The following is a 23,432-nucleotide window of genomic DNA, read 5'->3' as shown; positions in this document are numbered from 1 at the left end:
GGTTTGGATATGTGTACGTATGTATGTGTGCGTCATTCATGGTGGGTACTACACACCCAGCATGTGCATGCGCAGAGACAGTTCGAATAAGTAGTCGAGAGACTCGTGGTACACTTTGCACTTCTGCGTCGTGGGCCCCCAGACGAACAGTCCGTGGCGTCTCACGATCACGGCGCACGCTGTAGGGTTTTCCGAGAGCACTCGTTGCAACGCCGGGAGAAGCTCGTGCTCCGTCGGCGTGTTGTCGATGATCGGGACGACGAGCTCGTCCTGGAATTGCAAGTTGGCACCACCACCACCACCATTACCGGGGAGCGCCTTCAGTTGCTCCATGTGTGAGATCCGGAAACTGTCCCCGTGAAGCAGTGACACGAGCACCGCGTTCTGTGAGTGCGTGTGGATCACCGCAGCACAGAACCGCGTCCGGTGGCACTCAAGGAACAGGGCCGCACAGTCGCTGATCTTGGCACGTTGCGGCGGCGTGTGCACCGCGGTCCCATCCAATTGAACCAGGTGCAGGTCCGAAGGAACCAGCTGCTCCTTCGGCACACCAGAGGGCGTCACAACGACCAACTGCTTTGCGGGACTGGCCCCAGCGGCAGCGACAGCCCGAACGCTCATCGCGCCAGCGGTCCCGACACACCACCCCTTCTCGAAGAAATGCCGCGACAGCTCGCACACTTGCACCTGCGCACTCTCCACGCTCTCGTACTCGTCCGCCATACCCATGTCAGCCTGCAACACCACAGCTGCCTCAATCGCGTCCCTCACCGCTGTCGCCATCGCCATCACCGTCTTCTCGAGATCGTATTTCAATTGTAAACAAATCGAACCGGCGCTAAACATCAACAACAACAACAACAGGACAACAGGAGAAGAAGGCTGGGTATGGAGACTGAAGAGGACTATACGGGGTTAGCTGTGGAGGAATTGGTGCGGCACAAGCTGTGGAAGGCGCGTGCGCTCGGGTTTCAGAGGCTGGAGAGCCAGTTTTCGAGGCCCGGCCCACTGTCTGGGGAGGGCGCGTCGCAACTGGGCAACTTTGCGAAGTACGTCGTGGACGCAAACGTCGTCGCGCAGGAGAACGCGGTCGTTGCGCTGGAGCGTCTGTTGCAGAAGATGGTGGCTGGTGGAGAGGTTGGGGAACCACCCGTGGAGACGCTGGTCCCCGCGATCGTGCAGAAGCCGCTTAACTCGTCCAGAGCCCGGGGCAAGGCAGCCGCGGAGCACTGTATTGTGTTGTTGTGTTCACTGGATCAATCTGTGGAGCAAACGGCAAGTACGCTGGTTGCACAGCTACCGCTGATCAAGATCCCGAAACTGATCGCGGCGACTTTGAAAGTGGTCGCGGACCTCGTGGCTAACTTCCAATTTGTGAACATCAGGGGGCCCTCGCTGTCGCAGTTCTTGGCGACCCTCATGGGCCCGCTGCCGAAACTCGCTGGGCACGCGGACAAAACGGTTAGATCCAACACGCTAGATGTGATAGTGGCCGTATACTTAGCACTCAACAAGGACAGAACAATATTGGAGGAAATCATTATCCCGCAGTTGAAACCAATGCAGTTGAAGGATCTGGACAAGAAACTGGCAGTGGCACAGGAACCTCAGGAAAAAGTGCTCTTCCATTGGCAGGTGCCACAGGCTGCTGGGCAAGGTGACGCAGAGCAGATCGCGCCGTCCGTTGATGAAGATGGTGACACAAACATGGACCTGCAGGAGCAAATGGAGGACCTGCTCCCGGAGCAAGAACTGGAGATGCCAGGGAATTTCTACCCAATGATCAAATCCTCAAAATGGAAGGAAAGAGTGGAGACTTTAGAGGAGTTGCAGCAACAGTTGAACAAAATGAAGAGACTACAAACGTCGCACGCGGCCGTCGACCAGCTTTTGGAGCTGCTGAGAACTTTGGCAAACGTCATCCACAAAGATGTCAACCTACAATGTGTCCATTTGTCCCTAGAGTGCACAGACAGCATTTTCAACAAGATGAACAAGAAGCGGATTCCTGACCAGTTTTGTAGTGTCGTCGTGGGACCTATCCTGGAGAAGACCAAAGAACAGAAAAAGAACGTCATTGATGCGGTACACAGGACATTCCAAACGGTATGTAGAATCTTCAACCCATGGGTTCACGAGGATCTGATCTTGAAAGAATTGCTAAACAAGTTGCAAAACAGCAAGATACCGGCAATTAAATTGGAGTGCACCAAACTGTTCAACTACATCCTAACGGAATGTTTCCACCGGAAATTCACCGATTCCCTCGTACGCAACTTGAACGAAGGACTACGCATTATCGATACTTTCTCCAAGATGGTCAACGACACCCAAGTGAAAGTAAGAGACGAGGCATTCAGAACTTTCGCTCTCTTGATGAAAGTGCTGAACAACGCGGACGGTGGGGTCGTGTACGATTTCATTGCATCCCTGGATAACTTGAAGCGGAAGAAGATCGAGCAGTGCATACAAAGGGAGGGACCCCCTGCGGCGGGCCCACCGGCTACAGGTCCACCCTCCCAGAGACCCGTCTCTGCGCATTCCGCGGGCAATGTACCTATCCAGCGACCCAGATCTGCCTCGAGGCAACCGATGAAGAGCTCGCCCGTTACTCTCGCCCCGCCGGGGCAACTCGTCCCCGCTAAAAGGGTCGCGTCCTCACCCTTAAAGATAGAAAAGCAGGTCAAGCCAGCACCGCCGCAACCCACGGTAGACAAGGAACAATACGTGCGGCAGATCAAGACACTTACCGAGGAGAAGGCAGAACTGCGGAGAGCCAACGATGTGCTGATTCAGGACAACGAATCTTTGAAGAGGAAACTGGATGCACTGCAGTCTGAGCTGGACCAATGGAGGCAGAAAGCGATGAACGCCAATGACGAACGACAGATATCCAGAAGACCAAGCAATGCAAGCGAAGACTTGCCGAAACGCGTTACACACCTACAATTGGATACACCTTCCAGCCACACCTCCACCAAGAAGCCAAGAACTCTAACATCCACCATCAACCCTGCTTCATCGCTGTCGCCGTCGCCAGCAACGACAACGGCAACTGCAACGGCACCGGCACCGGCATCAATAAACAGCGCCGTCCGCAACCCGCAAGACATCGAGGAAAGCTGGCACAAGGCGGCAGAGGTCACCCGCCGACTCCGCGAACGCATAGAGCGCATGAAGAACCGCTAAGCTATTGCAACGACCACCACCGTTACCAGAACGTGGCCCCCGCCAAACTCGTCAGCATCACTGTATACAAACGACCTCTTCCATTGAAAGATCGTCTCACATTTAACAAATTTTTTTCTTTCACTTTATCTCTACTGTGGTCCCCACATCTGCTGTCATACGCACACTCCATTGCTTTGGATGACGGTCAGTTTCGCTGGAGAACACTCAAGAGACCATTAGAAAAGCCATGCCTGATTTGACACTGGGACGCTACCTGTTTGAGAGACTGTACCAAGTGGACGTCAAGACGATATTTGGTCTGCCCGGTGATTTCAACTTATCATTGCTGGACAAAATCTATGAGGTTCCCGGAATGAGATGGGCCGGTAACGCCAACGAATTGAACGCCGCCTATGCCGCTGACGGGTACGCGAGAGTCAAGGGGATGGCGTGTATTATAACGACGTTTGGTGTCGGTGAGTTGTCCGCTTTGAACGGTATTGCCGGTTCGTATGCGGAGCACGTTGGGGTCCTGCATGTGGTCGGTGTCCCCTCAATCTCGTCGCAGGCGAAGCAATTGTTGCTGCATCACACGCTCGGGAACGGAGACTTCACCGTGTTCCACAGAATGTCTGCCAACATTTCAGAGACCACAGCGATGGTCACCGATATTGGGACTGCACCAGCAGAGATTGACCGCTGCATTAGGACCACTTACGTGACGCAGAGGCCCGTTTATCTCGGATTGCCCGCTAACTTGGTCGACTTGCCTGTGCCCACACATCTTTTGGAGACACCCATCGACTTGACTTTGAAGCCAAACGACCAAGAGGCTGAGAACGAGGTCATCGAAACGGTGCTTGAACTGATCGAGGAGGCGTCGAATCCCGTCATTCTGGCCGATGCGTGTGCTGGGAGACATGACGTGAAGGTGGAGACGAACAAACTGATCGACATGACGCAGTTCCCCGCCTTCGTCACGCCAATGGGGAAGGGAACGATTGACGAAAGAAACCCTCGGTTTGGTGGGGTTTATGTGGGAACCCTATCGAATGAAAATGTCAGGAACGCTGTTGAGTCTGCCGATTTGATTCTGTCCGTCGGCGCACTACTCTCTGACTTCAACACGGGTTCGTTTTCGTACTCTTACAAAACAAAAAACATCGTGGAGTTCCACTCAGATTACATCAAGATCAGAAATGCCACTTTCCCAGGGGTACAAATGAAATTTGTCCTAAACAAGCTGTTGGCTGTTGTGGGTAGCGCGGTGAAGGGCTATACACCAGTGCCCCTACCCCCAAGGCTCACACCAAACGAACCATGCCCTCCAGACACAATTTTGCGCCAAGAGTGGATGTGGAACGAGGTGTCCAAGTTTTTCAGGGACGGCGACATAATCCTAACTGAAACGGGGACTGCCGCCTTTGGTATAAACCAATCGCTATTCCCCAATAACACAATCGGGATCTCGCAGGTGCTATGGGGATCCATTGGGTTCACTGGTGGTGCAGTTCTGGGTGCATCGTTTGCAGCTGAAGAGATAGACCCAAGCAAAAGGGTCATCCTGTTCATCGGTGACGGGTCACTACAATTGACCGTCCAGGAAATTTCAACGCTGATTAGGTGGGACTTGAAACCGTACCTTTTCGTCTTAAATAACAACGGTTATACCATCGAGAGACTAATTCATGGACCCAACGCCGGGTATAACGCTATTCAACCTTGGAGGCATACAAAACTGTTGGAAGCTTTCGGCGCAAACGATTATGAAAATGTCAAGATAACCACAACGGGTGAATGGCAAACTCTGACGCAGGATAAACAGTTCAATGAGCCAAGTAAGATCAGAATGATAGAAGTCATGCTGCCCGTGATGGACGCCCCTTCAAATTTAATTGCACAGGCCAAGTTGACCGCTTGTATCAACTCCAAAAAATGATTCACTACTTGCAAAAGATACATATGGGCATAGAGCATAGAGATATACAATAAAACAATACAAAAATGTTAAGGGAATGATATTAGATGGCGTGGGGTGTATAGATGATCAAGTACTTTTTTTATAGCGTGTACCAAGAAACAACTAAAAACACAGAATAGGGATTAAATTGAGCATCCGGGCTGGGTTTTCTTGGGATATTGCAGGGCGCGAAACTGAACCGGCGGTCCAGGACAAAAAGAAAGCCAAAAAGTAAACTCCGCGACGGGGAATTGAACCCCGATCTGGCACGCGACAAGCGCCCATTCTAACCATTAAACTATCGCGGAAAGAGGGAAGAAGACAGAGCACTCACACTGGGGGTCGAACCCAGAATCTTCTGATTAGAAGTCAGACGCGTTGCCATTACGCCATGCGAGCTCAGTTTCTTGAAAAATTTATTTTTAACAGGTTTTTCTGATTGCATATAATTTAGCACGTGACTACTACATTAAATACGACGTAAAATGTTGGAAATTATAGGTCCTGTCAGAAATGGAATGTCAAGTATTCGTACAATGTTACATTACTCATCGTCTTATAAAAGAGGAAAAACTCTCATCGCAATTTATGTATTTCCCGTATATACTTCATATCGGGGAGAAGCTTCCGGCGTCGGGCACGCACCGTCTGCTGGGAGAACCCACCACACTCATGGTTCACTTACGTCTCCAGTTTCAAACTTCTATCAACAATATCAAGACAAGAGAAGGAATTGAAGCTATAAAGTAGGTGAAAAAATGGGGAAGTTGTTCAGAAGAGTTTCAGGTAATAGATTAGAACTGAACTTCGAGGTTAATGACAAGCCAGTGGTAGATAGACCACAGAATCCACCAACTACAAACCCACGCATAACAATACAAGAAAATGCACGTTCAAAGTGTGCAGCGTACTAATTTGACAAATCTATCTCGACACTGGGGGAAAACAAAAGCGACATGTTTCAAAGCCGAGACCTGACAGCCAGACTCAGAGGTTGATATTAAAAACAACAGATAATGAAAGAAGACGGAATTCACTGATGAAACGAATACAAAACTGATCGAAGCTCTCGAAGGATCTTAGCTTGTTGTTGGTTGTTCCTCTGGACCAAGACATCTCAGGATGTAGTTGTTTAACCTGTATTAAGGAATTCTTGCCCTCACCGTAGTGAGAAAGAAACCTCTAAATAAAATATAAAATTAAATATTAATCTTGCTAAAATTCTTCGAGAGAAACGAGCTATATCGTGTGCTTTTATACGGTTAATTCTGAGATGAATAAACCACTTCGTCCACGATGCAAAACTTTTCCTATTAGGCTATTCCTAACCAAAGTGGAAATGTTTTGGCTTGTGTTAGCTTTTATTTTACGCGTTACTACCGAATCTGGGTAAAAACGCGTGATTGACAGCTGGCGAGACCACTACCTCAATTGTAGCGTCTCTAATTTTACTTCTTACCGCATTTCTGTATTAATCTGCGGAATTCCAACACTTCATGATATTTCTTCTCTCTCCGTCTTTTCTACATTCTACTGACAATATAAAGCCTATATATAGTTTATAGTTATATTTTGTTGATCTTACGTTTCGACCTTTTAAAGTGATGATCTCGTGCAAAAATAATATGAATATAACGAACGAGCAATTTTTTCGAGAAAACTTCTTCCGCTTCTATGGCCAAGTTGGTAAGGCGCCACACTAGTAATGTGGAGATCATCAGTTCGACTCTGGTTGGAAGCATATTATTTTTTTTAATGATGATATTGAGTAGCAATCATCCCCAATACAGTGCCCAATAACAACTGCTAACAGTTCAAATACATGCTGAACTGCTATCACGGTCTACCTCCTTTCTTTTTGTACATAATTCGAATGTATATATATATATAGCCGTAAGAAAGATAGACATTGGAACATTCCATGTACTAGAGAGCATGAGAGAAATAACGCGGTTTATACAGCATTCTTTCCTTTAGATCCCCTGTTGCCAGCACCGGCTGTTAAAGATGGGCCACATTAGGCTTTAGTAGCACTGCTTAGGCCCTTATGTACCAGTTCATACGAGACCATGAGTCCCTTTAGGTGGCACAGTGCTGCGACTACCACCAGTATATGGAACACTTGGTGCGAGTGTCCCCAAATGTCGTACTTACCAGGGGAGCCCTTTTCAGGGAAGCGAATACCATACAGAAACGCACCAAGAATGTAGAAAACCCCTTCCAAAATAATCCATTTTATTTGGATTCTGTGGAAAGCCTCTTCGATCCCATAGGCAAACATACCACTCAAAATGGGGAGAATTGCCGACAATCCAAAGGCAACAAACAAGCCAGCTCTATATGGTCTCCATTCACGGGACCTGAAATGATCCTTTAACGACACGACCCCACAGGCGGTCCCGAAGGATAGCGTGACAAAGGAAAAGAAGTAGAACATTACCGAACTGTCATAAAACCCATAATATAGTATGCTTATCATAGAGGTTACGATGAGCACAACAATTCCCAGGTAATCCAGTTTATTCCCAAAAGTTGCTACTTTCAACGAATGACTTTTGAAGCAATGGAATGTGCTACTCAATATCAAGCACGTAAACGCCCCTAGAAAGAATAGATCTATAAATAAGTAGTCCACGAGCGATGTTGTCTCGAAGCTTTTCACACAATATTTGTTAAGGAAAAGAACGGAAAAGAAGCACAGAGCGGGAATTAAGTGTGAGTACACGTTCACGGATTCATTATGCAAGTAGAACAGACTGTGTACACACTTCAAAAAACTGTTTGTCTCTCGCACATAGCCATCAATGATGTGCTCGTTGTCCTTCTGCCACTCCGGAATTTCATTCCAGGTGTATATCCTTTTCGTGATTTTCTTCGTCGCTGTCTTCATTTCTCCACCGTCGTCCTCATAAACCACCGGCTCCGTGATTGTAACCGTTTGCCTCTGGACCCTCGAACTCATCGTTTGATTTGATTACACTGCACTCCAATGGAAAGATTCACTTCACTGGGGAACTGCAATTCCCATATATATATACGCGCACCGTTTGCTGAACGACTGCGATGTTTTGTCCTTGTCGTTTTTTTATGTTGAACAAAATCATGAAATTTCAAACGCACTGCCAAAGTGAGAACCCAACAACAAAAATGAAGGGACCTTCAGTGCAACGCCATATCCATTCGGAAATAAGCATTGCTTTACCGTAGGTAACAAATGTGCACTGTGGTAGAGCCATGTCTCTCAATTCGTGTCGAAGGCCTGGTATCCTTGTTTCTTTCCGAATATTCAACAGATGGATCCGTTCAAAGCACACACGCACAACGTATGCTCTATCTCGGGGAAATAACACTCTTCGCGCTCCCATTCGCGCCCACCCCCGATGAACAGATGTAGTGAAATGTTTGCCATTTTGAACAGCGCATCTTCGAAGGGCTCTTGGGGTGGCTTGTCCTCGTACAGCAAATATGTCTTAGACACCAAGAAAGTACCACGATCCATGATGCAATAACATATTGTTGAATATCATCCCGGGGACCCTGTAGGTATCGATTTGGAAAGGGAAAGCGAGTTCCGAATAACAACATCAAAAGGTACACTCTCTGTCTTGTTCGCTAAACAGTATGGTTTACCTTTGTATTTCGAGGGTACAGAAACAAACTAATAACTCCCAAAGTCTACGCCCCCTCTAAACCTTGCAGTAAACACCAGTCTACTTCCAAAGGAATGTATTCATGATAACGTTTTGTACCAGCTAGAAATAGCTAAAACGAAAAGAACACAAACATATTTCAAATCCGCAGCTCTCTGTGTATACACCTGACTCTTTCTAGTTCAAGTACATGCCTTGTCCGGTGGTTCTTTGACATGTTCTATTAACCGCCGAAGTCGAAGAGATCGCATCGATTTTTGCTTCATCGAAACTTTTCAACTTTTAACGAAAAAAATTTTTTCTTTGAAATGTAATGTAGTAGTATGCGATGACTTGTGCTTGGCTGGATGTGAATTGAACCCTGAAAGACCGTCCAAACACAACCCACTGATGGATTCAGAAGAACAGAAGAAGCTTCTTTCCAAGGCTGTTGGTACGGTGAGGGCGTCTTCCTCGCTTGTCGGGCAGGACGTCCAGTTTTTCAGTAATTTGGATGCAAATGTAGCATCGTCTGTGAAGGAGTTGGGTAATGAGGTCCTGGAGATGATTAACGACATTTTGTTTTCCATCGATGAGAATTCGAAACCGTTTGCAGAGAGCGCTGAGCAGGTCGGTGAGTCTTGGAGAGATTTTACAAACTTGACCGATAACCTTTTCGAGAAATCGGATCGTTCGATGGACATCATTGCACAAGGTACCAGAAAGAACGGACAGGCCGGCAGCGAGGTACAGTATCTGGATGACTTGGTAGGCAATGATTCGAGCAGTGGGAAACGTATAACAAAACCACAATTACACTTTTCTAGACCTGTAGACAACAGCGAGTCGCAACCGTTCAAGCCGCTGTTGACGGAAAAGCCAAATGCACTAAAACCTTTGAAGGAGTCGCTACAAATGGTACCTGCGACAGAAAACATCCCCAGCCACTATCCTAACCCTTACGACTACGAGATTAGTAACCAAGAGTATAACAACGACATTCTGGAAACGAGGGCACCTATCCCATCTACTCCGTGGCATGAAAGCGAACCTGTCTGGGTTGACTCCACCGAGGGTCTCCAATCCCTGTTGAAGGACTTGAAGAAATACAAAGAACTGGCCATTGACTTAGAGCATCACGATTACAGGTCGTATTACGGTATTGTCTGTTTGATGCAGATAAGTACCAGAGATACCGATTATCTCGTCGACACAATTGCATTGAGAGACGAGTTGCATATATTAAACCAAGTGTTCACTGACCCGATGGTAACTAAAGTTTTCCACGGTGCGTTCATGGATATCATATGGTTGCAGAGGGATTTGGGGTTGTATATCGTCAGTTTATTCGACACATTCCATGCTTCTAAGGCACTTGGATTTCCAAAACATAGCTTGGCGTATCTGCTGGAGACGTTAGCAAATTTCAAGACTTCTAAAAAATATCAGTTGGCGGACTGGAGGATAAGACCTTTGTCGAAACCGATGAGTGTGTACGCCAGAGCGGACACACATTTTTTGCTGAACATTTTTGATCAGATGAGAAACCAATTAATTAAGGATAACAAATTGGCTGGTGTTCTTGGAGAATCGAGGAAAGTGGCAAAAAGGAGGTTTGAGTACTCGAAGTTTAGACCAAAGCTCGCCCAACCTGACGTTTTCACACCGATCGAAAAGGAGAGTCCCTGGAGAACACTAATGTTTCAGTATAATGTTACGCCAGAAAAGGAGGAGTTGGTTAAGGCGCTGTATGAATGGAGAGATACTATTGCCAGAAGAGATGACGAATCGCCCAGGTACATCATGCCCAACCAATTGCTGATTTCGCTGTCCGCATACACACCAACTGATCCTGTGAGTCTCGTATCGGTGAACAGTTATGTGACTGACTGTGTAAGGTCCAACTCCAAAGTATTAGCCAACCTGATCAAAAGTTTTGTCGAATCATCCAAGTTAGGACCGCAAAGTAGCTACACCCCGAATACGGAAAACACATCAACTCCATTTGTACTTACACTTTCTCAAATCAAAGATATTGGCATGAGGTTTACGAAACTAACTGAAAACTTTCAGTCATCCTCTTGTCAAAAGATATCACCCCTTCAAAGATCTTCATTCTTTGGTGACCTTTCCAAGGGGAAAGTGACGGTTTCCTATAATGACGCAAAAACAACTCCTGTGAGTCAATCGGTGTTGGAATCTCGTTCAAAACAATTTAACGAATACATGAAAGCATTTGGCGACATAGAATACAAAATACCCTCCATTGTGGAACCAGTTATGGATTTACCAATCCCTAGCGGTACCACTAGTACGGAAAGTGCAGACAGCAAGACCGTCGAGAAACCACCAAAGAATATCAAGGAGGACATGGATGAGATTGTTGTTTTGAAGAAAGTTAAAAGAGAGTTGCCTAAACCAAAGGGCAATGACGAAGATGCTGAAAGGGAGATTGTCGATTACAGTAAAGAGGATAAAGTTCTCGTGCAGAGACAATTTGACAAAAAGAAGAAAAACAACAATAACAAGAAAAGATTTGATCCATTCTCTGCTATCAGTGAGGGCCCTAAGGCTCCTAAGAAGAGGAAAGCTGTTACCAAGGGGAAAAATGCTTCCTTCAAAAGGTAAGTACGACACAAGTTTCAAAGTTAGAAAGTAGAGAACCGGAAAAAGCAGATGCCTGGTTACGGAATACACAAGCATACAGATTGATATATATATATATATACGTATGTATAGGAGTGTGAGCTCATGATGCATAGATACTCTGTAATATACAATTAATTTTTTTTTCTTTTTGAGTTAATCCTTTCATGATCCAAGTTTTACATCGAAATAGCTGATATAAACTGAAATTCCATGAATCTCAGGTTTACTTTCCCTCCTAACAGCTGCACGAGTTTGGTTCGCCATCGAGCTGTATATTTATGGCATCGTTGAAGTCTTCCTCGAATGCATCGGCGTCGTTTTGATTTTGTTGTAGAGCACTTCTTGCAATCTCTTCAAACGCAGTGTCGACATTAATAGCACTCTTCGCACTGGTCAAAAACAATGGTATGTTACCCAGAGAAGTAGCGAGCTCCTGAGCTGCCTTCGGGGTCACTAACTTTTTCGATTCCTCCACGTCGACTTTGTTACCCAGTATAACAAAAGGGAAAGTCTCTGGCGATGAGACGTTTGCGTGAACCAAGAATTCATCCTTCCACGTCTTGATATTTTCAAAAGACTTGTTATTGGTCACATCGTAGACTAAAACACAGCAGTCGGCACCCCTGTAGAATGCGACCCCCAATGACTGGAAACGTTCCTGGCCAGCAGTGTCCCATACTTGCATTGTAGCCACTTTATCGTCCACTGTGACTTCTTTAGTCAAGAAATCCGCCCCGATCGTAGCCTTGTATTGCTGTGAGTATTTATCGTTGACGTATCGATGCATAAGAGACGTTTTCCCAACGCCTGAGTCTCCTAGAATAATCACCTTCAAGATGTTCTTTTTCCTAAAGGACATCCTTTGTTCAGTTTCTTGTTTCTCACCTTCCTGTATTGCTCAGCTGCCTTAGTCCCTAAAGTATGTATTAAGAGACGTCAATCCAATATCAGCACGGGAAATTAGTCTCTCCCACGAGGTCCCTTCGTGATAACTATCAACCTTTTGATAGTGATGGTTTTGTTGGAAACACGGTCCAAAAAACCCTTCATTTCCTCAAAGTTTGACCTTTTGGTGAAGATCACGAGATACGAAACGTGAAGTTGTCGATGATCAGGGCGATACGGTGTCTGATGTTGTAACTTGTGATGGTATGCGCTTGATGTACGTGAGATAATACGTATATATACATACTTATATGTAATGAGAATGAGGAATAAGAAGGAAGAGGGGGAAGGGGAGAAGTTATAACAATGAAGAATGCTGGGTCCGCCTCAGTCACGGTACTTGTCGTAGAATGCTTTGTGGAACGTTTCCCAGTCTTTGATCCACTGGGTGCCCGGTGCCAGGAACGTGGTCCTGACGTGGTACGTCCCCTCCTTTTGGCCAAAACCAGATCCTGGTACTGTGCATATTCCGGTTGTGTCCAATAGGCGATGGCAGTAGAATTCATCCGGCTGCAGCCCGAGGCTCTTGGCCTCCTCTATCGCTTTCTTGGAGAGTAGCAGTTTAGGAAACAAGTACATGGCGCCCTGTGGTTCCTGGCATTCGATACCTTCCAATTTTTGGAAAGTGTCGTAAAGTAGGTACCCACGCGTCTTCATGTTGTTGTGGATTTCCTTCCGTTCACGAACGTCCAATTCATACGAATCGTCCCCCTCTCTTGGTGGGTTAAGCATCAAATCTACCAGTGCTTGCCCCGTGACCACAGAGCAAATAGAGATTGAGGCCAACTTCAAGATGACCTGTCTTACTTCATTGGAAAATCCGACAAGCTCCATGTAACCACCTCTTTGGCCACACTCACCGGAGACACCCTTCGATGTGGAGTGCATGGAGGCCAATTGCACATTGTCGTACTCGCCGTTAGGGTGGTCCCTCTGCAATGATCTCAAAACTTTCTTCATGGAATGGAACTTGACCCCCTTGTAGATGTTGTTCTGGTACACCTCATCCGCCAGGACAACGATCCCGTATTTTGCAGCAATGGTGAGTATCTGTGCAATGGTATCGAACGACAACACAGCGCCTGTGGGGTTCCCCGGGTTGATCACAACAATGACCCTTGGCGTCACACCACGCTTTATCGAGTCGATCACCTGCTGTTCAATCTCCTCAGCCTTTGTGGACCACCCGGACTCCTCGTCCAGGTAGTATGGCAACATGACTGAGTTGTACATGGTAATGGACGCAGTGTACAGCGGGTACTGTGGGATGGGGATCATGATACCAGTGGACGAGTCCCTACAAAGAATGGACAACAAATACGTCGCGGCCTTCGAGGCACCGTCTGTTAAAAAGATATCATCTGGTGAAGCTGTCTCACCTTCGTCTCTCCTAGTGATGAAGTCGGCCACGCTCTCTCTAATCCCGTACACACCTTGTGCCAACGAGTATGCACCGACAGAGCCACCAATCTGTTCCAAAAGAACCGCAGCACGTTTGAAGGCGTCACGCTTGTAAGCACCGGAGGTAACCAACTGTTCCTCGTAATCCAACAGTGGAGGGTACTGCAAGATTGAAACCACTTGTCTTGAAAAAGTAAGTGGCTTTTGGTCTAGCTGTTGTGGGTTACCAATGTTAGCGACGGTAATAGCGTTAAAGGGTAGTAAATCAGGTTGTTGAGAGAGTTGTATTTCCAACTCCTCCGCCTTCATTGGGATAGCGCCTCTCACTGCATACTCGGCATCGATGATGTTTTTGTTCAAGTCATCGGCACCCAGCTTGCGAGCTGGTTCAAAGGCCAAACCTGACACAGTGGAATCATCACCTGTATGCTGCCGTTTCTTCGAGCTACTTGTAGTCCAGTGCATCTGTTTCTGTTCGTTAGATAAGATCATATTGCAACTTGGTATTGGTATATGGCGGTGTTATAATTTTTTATTCTTCTTACTGCAATTACGAAGTAACACAGTTTTTTCGATTATGAAGGAATGTGTCTCTTTCAGTTGAGAGTCACTGTGTGTATACATTGCAGAACAACTGAGGTTGTGGGCGTGTTGAGTAGTCCGTTTTTATATAGGTGTTGTTGCAAACTAATAGTTCCTCTTTTTCACTTGTTATTGCTCAAAACTTTCTCACAGTTATTTGTCTCAATCAGCATCGCTACTAGTGAGTCATTATTGAGTAGTTTACGTATCTATTAAGATAAGACAAAAAAAGGTTAGGCTTCTACTCGAAAAGGAACCCATTAATGAAGATGTCGTATTTACACACTTTGCTAAGTCAAAGTATGACGTGTGGTGTGGATTTTCTTACAAGATAGTACTACTGTTAGTAGCTGCCAGGTGTGAAAAGAAGAAGATACAACCAACCGAGCTGACTACAAGTTACAACTTGAACCTCTCGTTTAGGGAAAGTGTGTCGATGCTTCTTGGCGTAAAACTGTGTCATTCACAAAACCATGTAAATGAACAACTTCCCCCGGTACTGCCATGATCTTTTGAACAAGAGACACGGGGCACGTATAGGAGTAGTTTTGAAACGCACAAAACCCCACACACTCTCACAAAACAATGTTCCACAACCTCCCCACCCCTCTGTCCCTTTTTTTTGTCAGTAAGCAACTGGTGTCTACCCTTCAGGAGGGATACAAGAATACAGTTTTCACAATACCAACACTCTCTGTTGCTCAATTTGCAAAGTAATGTACTCAATTGGGTGCTACGGTTGTGTCTCCCTGCCCCTATCGAGCGTCAAGTTAACGACCAGAGAACGGTACGGTACGGCACGGCTCCCAGCGGCTCCCAGCGGCTCCCAGCGGCTCCCTGAAGATGGTGACTACGATAAACAACTTGCTCAGACCCAAATGGGGATACAGCCTGCGCTCCTTCTACCTCATTGTGCCACTGTCCATGCATGGTAAACACCCTTAAGCGCACCGTGTGCACAGCCCTTTATTTCTTGTGTGCGTATTTCTTATTACTGTGTCATTTTTTAAGGGAAGCGGTTATTATGCTGAGGTAATTGGGAATTGACGGGAATGTAAATCCGTTTCGGGGGAGTGATGAGATAACGGTGTTTATTATACGGTCTGTTATTGTTCTTTATAGTGGGGCATGTTGTTTGTTGCCTACTGCCAAAGTGGGATATACCGAACGTAATAAGGAGAGTTGTGTAGTTGTTGTTGAACGGTGGTTTTAAGGTAAACTGCTACGATGAACGGATTTTCTAAACTTAGAATGCTATGATCGTTTGTTTCTGTTTACCGTTCTTCTCCTTAGTGGGTTGCCAATCGTATGTTTTTTTCTTTCTGGCACTTCCTCCTCTTCCCTTGTCCTGTGGGGTCTCAATTAAGGATCGCCCTTTACGCTATAAAAGAAGCCGCATGTGTCTTGCTTTAATCTCGAATAGATACTCCCTTGGCTAGTCGTTTTCCCTTATTGCATTTCTTGGAATACACTCCCACCGCAGTAATCAGCTTTGAATAATGCCAATTGGACCGCCATCGAACTTCTGGCGTACGCCCATGAAACCAACGAAAGGTGGTATCGATGAAGTCAAGGGTAAGATGAGCATCAGCACTCTCTTGGCTGCCGCTGAGCTCCTTGAGAAACAGGACGGCGAGAGTGTCTCCGATGAGAAGAAACCACGGCTGTTGATGTACGACCGTGTGATCACCCAAAATGCCATCACCGGTCAGCATTCGGCCAGGGTTCAGCCAGATGGGTCTCTCGTGTTTGCACCAAGGCACAGATTCCCGCCACTGAGGGAACGGTTAAAGAGCCGCGTGAGGATCGTCGGTGGGCTAGCGTCCCCAGACGACCCTCTGAACCTTGGTGTATCACCACGTGGCCGCCGGGACAGCAACCCTCAGCGGTTACTCCCCGCACCTCAGGAACCACCTCAACGGGAGCCAAGAGAGAAATGGAGTCCATGGGTCGTCCCCACTCCTGTGCTGTTGTCTCCTGGTAGCAGCCGTTCGCCAAGCAGTAGCTCTGCGAAGTCCCAGGGGAGAAGGAAGAGCAAGACACGTGCCACCGGCGGTGGTAAAGTGTACAAGAGACCGCACCCTATGGACGGGAAGCCCTGTAGCCACTGCGGGAACCTGGAGAAGACTCCCGAGTGGCGTTCAGGACCTTACGGGTTCACCAGGAAGATATGCAACGCCTGCGGTCTGTTCTTCCGCAAGTTGAAGAAGAAATTCAGCGTCAGGGAGGCAAACCTGTTCATGCAGTACAGGCTGTCCCAAGGTGGCAAGAACAGGAGGGTGCCCTGCACCATCGAGGTCCCTGCGGACTTCATCAAGCAGCTGGAGAATAATCCCTCCATCACTGGGAACTACGAGACCCGGGGTGAAGTCTGAGCCGTTGGCCAACCCCCCCCCCCCCTACTAATTCTTTTTTTTCTCTTTCTTACCGTTTCTATTATTCTTATTCTGTTCTTTTCCCAGGCCCCAAGTTTGTTCTTCATCTAATCTATTATTTTTTCTTTCACCTGGGTTTTAATCAAATCATACTCATAAGTTCTTCAGCAATGGCAACCTATCACTAATAATAATAATAACTTTCTCCACCCTGCCTGGTCTGTTTGTCAGTTTGTCTATGGGCGGGGTCCTGAGTCGTCCCCGCCGGGCAACACCCGCGGCCCACCGCATGTATGTGCCAGCGCCACTATCTAATACATTAATAATTAATTACTTCACCGAGATTCCCCACGTCTCCATCGCGCCCTGACAGAGGAACCCGGTCTTGGCTGCGTCTTCTTTCTCGTTCCTCGACATTCTGTATCTCGCTATCTCCGGTGCCTCCCAAATTACATAAAAATCTCGTAATTTTCCATTTTTCGGGTTTTGTCGAAAAGGGGAAATTGGAAGGCAATGCTTAGAAGCGGCGGGACCGGGGCTTGTCGTTCATGACTGATCTGTTATGTCAGCTGTGTTCGGTTAGATTCTTGCTTGACAGCAGTCATATAAAAGGACGCGGGACCTGCTGGTTTATTGGCAAACGGTCTTCTTTTTCACAGTTGTTTTCTTTGTATAGTACCCAGAACACCATCCAATACAGAAGAGTAGTTCACTGTTACAGTACTATCTCTCCTACAACAACAGCAACAACAACAACAGAAATGCCAGAATTCCGTACTATCCAAAAGCACTTTATTGCAGGGGAACAAGAAGAAGGTGTCGGTGCCCGTGTCAGGAGATCTGTCGGGTCCATGAGACAGAGAAACTTCTCGCCATTCCTACTGCTGGATCACTTCACCGTCTCGCACCCTGCAGGGTTCCCAGATCACCCTCACCACGGGCAGGAAACCATCACGTACGTTCGTGAAGGTATGATTGCCCACGAAGATTTCTTGGGCTCCAAGGGTGTCCTGCGTCCAGGTGACTTGCAGTTCATGACCGCAGGTAAGGGGATCATGCACTCTGAGATCCCAGTCCTGATGGAAAACGGCGACGCCGGGGTCGGTTTGCAACTGTGGGTGGACTTGCCAAAGGACATGAAGGACTGTGCCCCCAGGTACAGAAACTTGAGGGGCACTGAGATCCCTATTGCGGAACCAAACGAGCATTTGAAGATCAAAGTCATCAGTGGGAAATCGCACGGTATTGATTCCGTCAAGGAGTTGGCCTACACCCCTGTCGACTTCTACCACTACATCTCGGACAAGAAGGGCACAGGGTTCGTCCAAGAGGTCCCCACAAACTTCAACGTCTTCCTATACGTCATGAAGGGTGCCGTCAAGATCGATGGCCAGGTCTTCCCACAGTACTCCACCGTCTTCTACAACGCCAACGGTGATGCCATCAGAGGTATGGTCGACGACGACGACACCGAGTTCGCCATTATTGGTGGGTTGATCCTGGACCAGCCGGTCATTCAACATGGTCCCTTCGTGGAAACCACTAGAGAAAAAATCATTGAGGTGTTCCAAAACTTCCAATACGGTATTAACGGGTTCGAGAGAGCTGTTGGCTGGAAATCCTCCATCCGTAACGGTATTCTAGAAAAGGATGTGCCCGCATTCGAAGCTGCTGGAGAGGCTAAGAAGTAGTGGCGTCAGCAGCAGCCATGCATTTATATTCTATCTAAAATAACGAGCTTGTTTGTACACTAAGTTTTATACACATAATGAATAACTATATTATATTTTACTTGAAGGTAGTCTAAGAACTAGAATGCGGAAGCTTGATTATGAGACCGCACCCACTGTGCTTTATACAGGGAGCGAATCATCGTATAGAAGCGTATATATACATCAAGTAGAATATGGCAAATTAGCTTAAGTGTTTGCCTACATAAGGGTTTTTAGTTGTGGAATCTGTCACAAAGAGGTCAAAGTAAAGACATCATGGGCTTATGTACATCCCGAGTAATGAGGTTTCCAGGTGTCCAGTGGACAGTGAAACCATTATAGTAAAGGAGTCACGTGATATTGTCGTATTAAACGACCGTGTGTTAAAATTATTAAATTCATCCTTTATCCAAAGACCAGAAACTTGCCAGTGGAAGAAGGTCAAAACTTGCACGACTGGTGGTAGCCATGCGTGATTAAGATAGTTTGCTCTAGGTGCTGGAACAGCGGATTATATTATACTTGCTAACTTTTGAGGAAACCATGCTTTGCTACACAGCTTTTTTTTCTGAAGCTTTATTTGTGATAAAGTACGCTAGGCGCTTATTTCAGGTGGGAATTTTTAACACACCAGGCTAGAAAAGAAAAAAGAGAAAGGTATAAGGTATGAACACGACTAATATATATATATGAATGCAGTACACTGGGAATGCTTAACGCTCGTTGAGGTATTTGACGAGCACTAGGATCCATATTATTACTTCGATGGTAACCAAGGTTCCCAACACAGCAACACATATATGGAAGGTTAGTGACCAACAAACCAGAACAAAGGCGAGACCCGTAATTATCGCGAAAATGTTTTCCGTCAGGTATTTCAGGTCGTCCGCCGCGTCCATTGTCTCAACAGCGAGTTCACTTTCAACATCCCCAGTATTTTCGGAACGCTTCCGCAGCCTAAATGCCCTTTTTGTTACGCGGTAAGACTTCAATGACTTACCTACGTGTTTTGTCAGGGCCACTAGGTCATCTCCGTAGCTTTCCGAGTCCACTGCCAGCTCATCGACCTTTTGTGATTGATGAGCAATATATTTTCTTACTACCTTTCTCAGTGGGGAGGAGGATTCAAAGTCCTCTCGGACTTCTCCCCATATCGACGCTGTCTCAGCCATATTTGAACGCAACTGAGCAGCGCCTTCGTCATCGGTGGGGAGGCCCGTTAGCCAATCGGTACTTGTTCTATTGAACTTCTCGATGGCTTCGGCAATGTCAAATTTTGAACCTCCCCTTGAGGTCACGATTTCCACGACTTCGGAAAACGTGTCCTTCAAAACAGGCAACTTCCCCGAAATGTCAAAATCTGGGAACACTAATTGAAACAATTGAGCGGTTACGTTCAATTGAGACTCTAGAGTGTCTTTGACTGCTTCTGGGAAGGAGAATGCACAGGCCTTTTGGATGGCGCCTAAAGCGCAAACGACATTAAAGAACTTCATTTCGAATATAGTATTAACAATTGTTGTTATTCTTTTTATGTGTCAACTCCAGACACATAAAAAAAATTTAGACAGGAAATGAAGGGGAAGAAGAAGCGATGAAATTGATAAACGTCAATTCATCTCTCCATTTATATATTTTGGGACGGACCCATCATCCAAGGTGGGTCCATCTCTTCTCTCTACTTTTCTTTCTTTAGTCGCTTCATTATGATGTTTCCTGAATACGCCGTCCCCTAAGACCACTTTACCAACTTGACACATACCGGTGTCACGCCATGTTGCACAGCTCGACGTCCGTATACAATGGACCCTGAAAAAGGTTTCCGGAAACGGGTATACTGCTGTAAAGGGCGGCAATGTATAACCGTATATTTCCATCCGTACACCCCGATAGGGACCCTATTTAATTGTATTTTAGACAACTAACTTCGGTCCCACAACAGCGCATATCGACTGCTTACGGAACAATTAGGGACAGACAGTACTTGTTCTGCTTTCTAATGGTTTCTCTCCCTCTCTGCCATAATACTCAGGTAAACAGAATGATGCATAAGCACTGGAATATCGTATGTTATTTTTTTGGTGTGGTCTGATCAGAAAACAATACGTTCACATTCCAGGTTTAGCACCCTACCGTTACTCAACAAGACAAAGGAATGTTTTCCCTCAATCATACGTTCACCAGCAATCCTCGTAGGTGCTGAGTAGCATTACTTCAAGAATTGCTGCTTTTCGTAAATTGCTATCATAAAAATAAACGTAGCTGTTTTTTTGTGTGCTTTGGCACTGTCTCTTCGCATTGGCATTAACTCAGTAAACATCCAAATAAGAAAAAAGGGAAAGCAATTACGGAAGTCCTTATTGGCGTCACAGGTACACGGGTAGTATTTTTCATCTTGAACGCTGTACTGTACGTTCCTATTTCAGGCACAAGTATGAGCGCTCCATCACAAAAAATATGCGAAAGTTGAAGGCAAGAATGACAAAACATATTAGAGAAATCAACGGTATTGTGAGGCTGAGTTTTCAGAGCTGGCAAGTCCGAAACTTGAAGATTATCTTGACAATTGTAGAGGTAGAGCCCTTATGAGTTTATATTTGTCCCTTATAATGCGGATCCCACATGTCTCGAGGTTTCTTTCACTTTTCGATGTTATAATACTTCTACAGCTCTTTCTTTTGTATATTAATGGGTTGTGGATCCATTATAAGGAGTGATCCATAATTTATGCTTACATTTTAACATTTGTTTGTTTTACTCAGAGATTTGTTATTTGTTTGAAGTTGTCTATTATTTAGGAAATATAAAATTGTAATATGTGAAGAGACTGAACCTTTGGATCAGAAGTCGTAGGACGCTGTTGCGTTTGCCATAATTGTTGGATATTGGAAATCCAGCTTTGTACAATGTTACATTGCTTATCGTCATATAAAAGGTGAAAACAATTCATCGACAGTTTATGTAGCTCTCCTATATAATGCGTATACGGGGGAGGAGCTTCCGGCGCTCGGCAGTGACCGTCTGCTGGAAGACCCTGCCACACATCAAACATGCGTAGTGCAGCATCATTCTTAGCTTCTAGCACATATATCTGATTTCTGGTTAAATTAAATTAACATATACTTTGATGTATGATACGCTATGCAGATGAATAAGTATTGGAGTTAATGTAACTCAACCTTGTGCCTTTAACAAAAATGCCCCAATTCTTGATTAGGACCCTCGGAAACTTTGCCTGAATGATAAATGAATCATTCAAGTTTGGAACTTATAAGGATGCACGTATTTTGAATAGCAATCGTTATCGAAGTGGCGGCGATATTTATCTTATATTCCATTACTAGTAAAACAAACCGGTGTTACTGAAAAACCTGCTACCACCACAATACGACCTCTTGTAAAGGCAGAGTTGTATATTTGAAAGCCTCAAGACTATCTTAGCACTGATCTTGTCTGCCTGTGCTTCATTACAAAGACGATTTGCAAAATCAGTTAGGAGAAGGGTGTGTATTTTTTCTTTTCATGGCGGCAAGAAACGGCTAATTTGGGGTCCTCAAGATTCCAAATTTAGACTCAGCAAATAAAAAGACACAATCAATACAATGTGACAGTGACGGACCTGTTAAATAACAGGGTCAAGAACTGTCACCCAAGGAAAGACGGATTCCATTAAAACGAATAAGAAAGCACAAAAAAGTTTTGAAAGACGCGAAACTTGTTCCTCGTGGCCCAATGGTCACGGCGTCTGGCTACGAACCAGAAGATTCCAGGTTCAAGTCCTGGCGGGGAAGTTTATTTTTTTTCCGGTTTTCGGTCTTTTTGCCACGGTGTAATTTTTTTTTGTTTTATTTAAAAGAGACATAACGTTACCAGTATATGCAATGCTTCGCAACTGTCTCACTCTACACTGTCGTAACTATCCAGTGAATACTATCCAACATGGCTTACTCTAACAAGGAAGTGTCTTCTCTTATTATCGACTACTTGAACAAAGTCGTCTCTAAGGCTGAAGTGTCTGCCGATGACATCGATTCTTTGAATGTGGCCATCGATTGTTTAACCGAGGTGTTTGGCGTCGAAAAAGACACGCTATCAGCCACTATTGAGTCTAAATTTAACGGCAAGAGTTTGACCGAGCTTTTGGATGCTGCTTCCCAAAATGCGGGCAACACCGATGAATGCAAGACGGAAACTGTTAAAATTAATATTCCACAAGAAGATGCCGAGACCAAGGCTAAGGCGGAAGCCTTGAAACTGGAAGGTAATAAGGCCGTGGCCAGTAAGGACTACGACCTTGCTGTTGAAAAATACACCGAGGCTATCAAGATACTGCCCACGAACGCTGTTTACTTTGCTAACAGGGCTGCTGCGTACACCAACTCACAGAACTACGACGAGGCTGTCAAGGATGCTGAGGAAGCTATAAAGCTTGATCCAGCTTACTCGAAGGGTTATTCTAGACTAGCTTACGCTAAGTACGTTCAGGAGAATTTTGAGGAATCCCTAGAGGCTTACAAGAAGGTGCTAGAAATTGAAGGTGACAGTGCTACCGAAGTTACAAAGAGAGGGTACGAGACCGCTAAGAAGAGGGTGGAGGAGTCGCTAAATCTAGAAAAGTCGGTACCAACTGAAAGTGCTGGTGGCCAAACTAACCCAGCTGCTGGTGGTGGTTTCCCCGATTTCAGTTCCCTGATGAGTGGTGGCTTGGAAGGCTTGATGAACAACCCACAGATGATGCAGGCCGCTCAATCAATGATGTCCAATCCAGGTGCGATGGAAAAGATCCAATCCATGATGCAAAACCCTGCGATTCAACAAATGGCAGAACAGTTCAAGGGCGGGAACACTCCTGACTTCAGTGAAATGATGAACAACCCTGCCGTGAGAAACATGGCAAGCAGTCTATTTAGCGGTGCTGGTGAACCAGCTGCACCAAAGGATGATGCCAAACCAGAATAGACCGGCTGCGATAATCTATTAAAAAATGTATGCATATAAAGTGAAATAT

At 45.9% G+C, this 23,432-nt stretch overlaps 11 protein-coding genes and 4 non-coding genes across 15 annotated transcripts; 8 read left to right on the top strand and 7 right to left on the bottom strand.

Annotated features, from left to right (window-relative positions):
* Positions 1 to 48: 48 nt before the first annotated feature.
* Positions 49 to 789, bottom strand: MDE1 (methylthioribulose 1-phosphate dehydratase MDE1; the record flags this gene model as incomplete). Its single annotated transcript, XM_022610982.1, has 1 exon — positions 49 to 789. One exon carries the CDS (start codon positions 787 to 789, stop codon positions 49 to 51), a length of 741 nt encoding a protein of 246 aa, XP_022467224.1.
* Positions 790 to 888: 99 nt separating this feature from the next.
* Positions 889 to 3,189, top strand: STU2 (Stu2p; the record flags this gene model as incomplete). Its single annotated transcript, XM_022610981.1, has 1 exon — positions 889 to 3,189. The coding sequence occupies one exon, from the start codon at positions 889 to 891 to the stop codon at positions 3,187 to 3,189; it is 2,301 nt and encodes a 766-aa protein (XP_022467223.1).
* A 229-nt stretch (positions 3,190 to 3,418) lies between these two features.
* Positions 3,419 to 5,110, top strand: KNAG0M01250 (alpha-keto acid decarboxylase family protein; the record flags this gene model as incomplete). The annotated part of the gene is made up of 1 exon (XM_022610980.1): positions 3,419 to 5,110. One exon carries the CDS (start codon positions 3,419 to 3,421, stop codon positions 5,108 to 5,110), a length of 1,692 nt encoding a protein of 563 aa, XP_022467222.1.
* A 257-nt stretch (positions 5,111 to 5,367) lies between these two features.
* KNAG0Mtrna7D lies at positions 5,368 to 5,439 on the bottom strand. Its single transcript has one exon. It is a non-coding gene; the product is annotated as a tRNA-Asp (tRNA).
* Positions 5,440 to 5,458: 19 nt separating this feature from the next.
* KNAG0Mtrna7R lies at positions 5,459 to 5,530 on the bottom strand. The gene has a single exon. It is a non-coding gene; the product is annotated as a tRNA-Arg (tRNA).
* Positions 5,531 to 6,799: 1,269 nt separating this feature from the next.
* On the top strand, positions 6,800 to 6,872 carry KNAG0Mtrna6T. Its single transcript has one exon. It is a non-coding gene; the product is annotated as a tRNA-Thr (tRNA).
* Positions 6,873 to 7,148: 276 nt separating this feature from the next.
* On the bottom strand, positions 7,149 to 8,093 carry IZH2 (PAQR-type receptor; the record flags this gene model as incomplete). Its single annotated transcript, XM_022610979.1, has 1 exon — positions 7,149 to 8,093. One exon carries the CDS (start codon positions 8,091 to 8,093, stop codon positions 7,149 to 7,151), a length of 945 nt encoding a protein of 314 aa, XP_022467221.1.
* A 1,078-nt stretch (positions 8,094 to 9,171) lies between these two features.
* On the top strand, positions 9,172 to 11,388 carry RRP6 (exosome nuclease subunit RRP6; the record flags this gene model as incomplete). Its single annotated transcript, XM_022610978.1, has 1 exon — positions 9,172 to 11,388. One exon carries the CDS (start codon positions 9,172 to 9,174, stop codon positions 11,386 to 11,388), a length of 2,217 nt encoding a protein of 738 aa, XP_022467220.1.
* A 256-nt stretch (positions 11,389 to 11,644) lies between these two features.
* YPT7 (Rab family GTPase YPT7) lies at positions 11,645 to 12,268 on the bottom strand (the record flags this gene model as incomplete). The annotated part of the gene is made up of 1 exon (XM_022610977.1): positions 11,645 to 12,268. The coding sequence occupies one exon, from the start codon at positions 12,266 to 12,268 to the stop codon at positions 11,645 to 11,647; it is 624 nt and encodes a 207-aa protein (XP_022467219.1).
* A 413-nt stretch (positions 12,269 to 12,681) lies between these two features.
* KNAG0M01210 (uncharacterized protein) lies at positions 12,682 to 14,247 on the bottom strand (the record flags this gene model as incomplete). The annotated part of the gene is made up of 1 exon (XM_022610976.1): positions 12,682 to 14,247. The coding sequence occupies one exon, from the start codon at positions 14,245 to 14,247 to the stop codon at positions 12,682 to 12,684; it is 1,566 nt and encodes a 521-aa protein (XP_022467218.1).
* Positions 14,248 to 15,836: 1,589 nt separating this feature from the next.
* KNAG0M01200 (GATA-type transcription factor) lies at positions 15,837 to 16,712 on the top strand (the record flags this gene model as incomplete). Its single annotated transcript, XM_022610975.1, has 1 exon — positions 15,837 to 16,712. One exon carries the CDS (start codon positions 15,837 to 15,839, stop codon positions 16,710 to 16,712), a length of 876 nt encoding a protein of 291 aa, XP_022467217.1.
* A 548-nt stretch (positions 16,713 to 17,260) lies between these two features.
* Positions 17,261 to 18,403, top strand: KNAG0M01190 (pirin family protein; the record flags this gene model as incomplete). The annotated part of the gene is made up of 1 exon (XM_022610973.1): positions 17,261 to 18,403. The coding sequence occupies one exon, from the start codon at positions 17,261 to 17,263 to the stop codon at positions 18,401 to 18,403; it is 1,143 nt and encodes a 380-aa protein (XP_022467216.1).
* Positions 18,404 to 19,137: 734 nt separating this feature from the next.
* On the bottom strand, positions 19,138 to 19,920 carry KNAG0M01180 (uncharacterized protein; the record flags this gene model as incomplete). The annotated part of the gene is made up of 1 exon (XM_022610972.1): positions 19,138 to 19,920. The coding sequence occupies one exon, from the start codon at positions 19,918 to 19,920 to the stop codon at positions 19,138 to 19,140; it is 783 nt and encodes a 260-aa protein (XP_022467215.1).
* A 2,222-nt stretch (positions 19,921 to 22,142) lies between these two features.
* Positions 22,143 to 22,215, top strand: KNAG0Mtrna6R. Its single transcript has one exon. It is a non-coding gene; the product is annotated as a tRNA-Arg (tRNA).
* A 148-nt stretch (positions 22,216 to 22,363) lies between these two features.
* Positions 22,364 to 23,383, top strand: SGT2 (Sgt2p; the record flags this gene model as incomplete). The annotated part of the gene is made up of 1 exon (XM_022610971.1): positions 22,364 to 23,383. The coding sequence occupies one exon, from the start codon at positions 22,364 to 22,366 to the stop codon at positions 23,381 to 23,383; it is 1,020 nt and encodes a 339-aa protein (XP_022467214.1).
* Between the last annotated feature and the right edge of the window lie 49 nt (positions 23,384 to 23,432).

The sequence above is a fragment of the Huiozyma naganishii genome, chromosome 13, assembly GCF_000348985.1.
Source record: "Huiozyma naganishii CBS 8797 chromosome 13, complete genome".
In the NCBI taxonomy this organism is placed as follows: Eukaryota; Fungi; Ascomycota; class Saccharomycetes; order Saccharomycetales; family Saccharomycetaceae; genus Huiozyma; species Huiozyma naganishii.
Note: the sequence above shows the minus strand (reverse complement) of the source record. Positions and strands in the feature narration are given on the sequence as shown.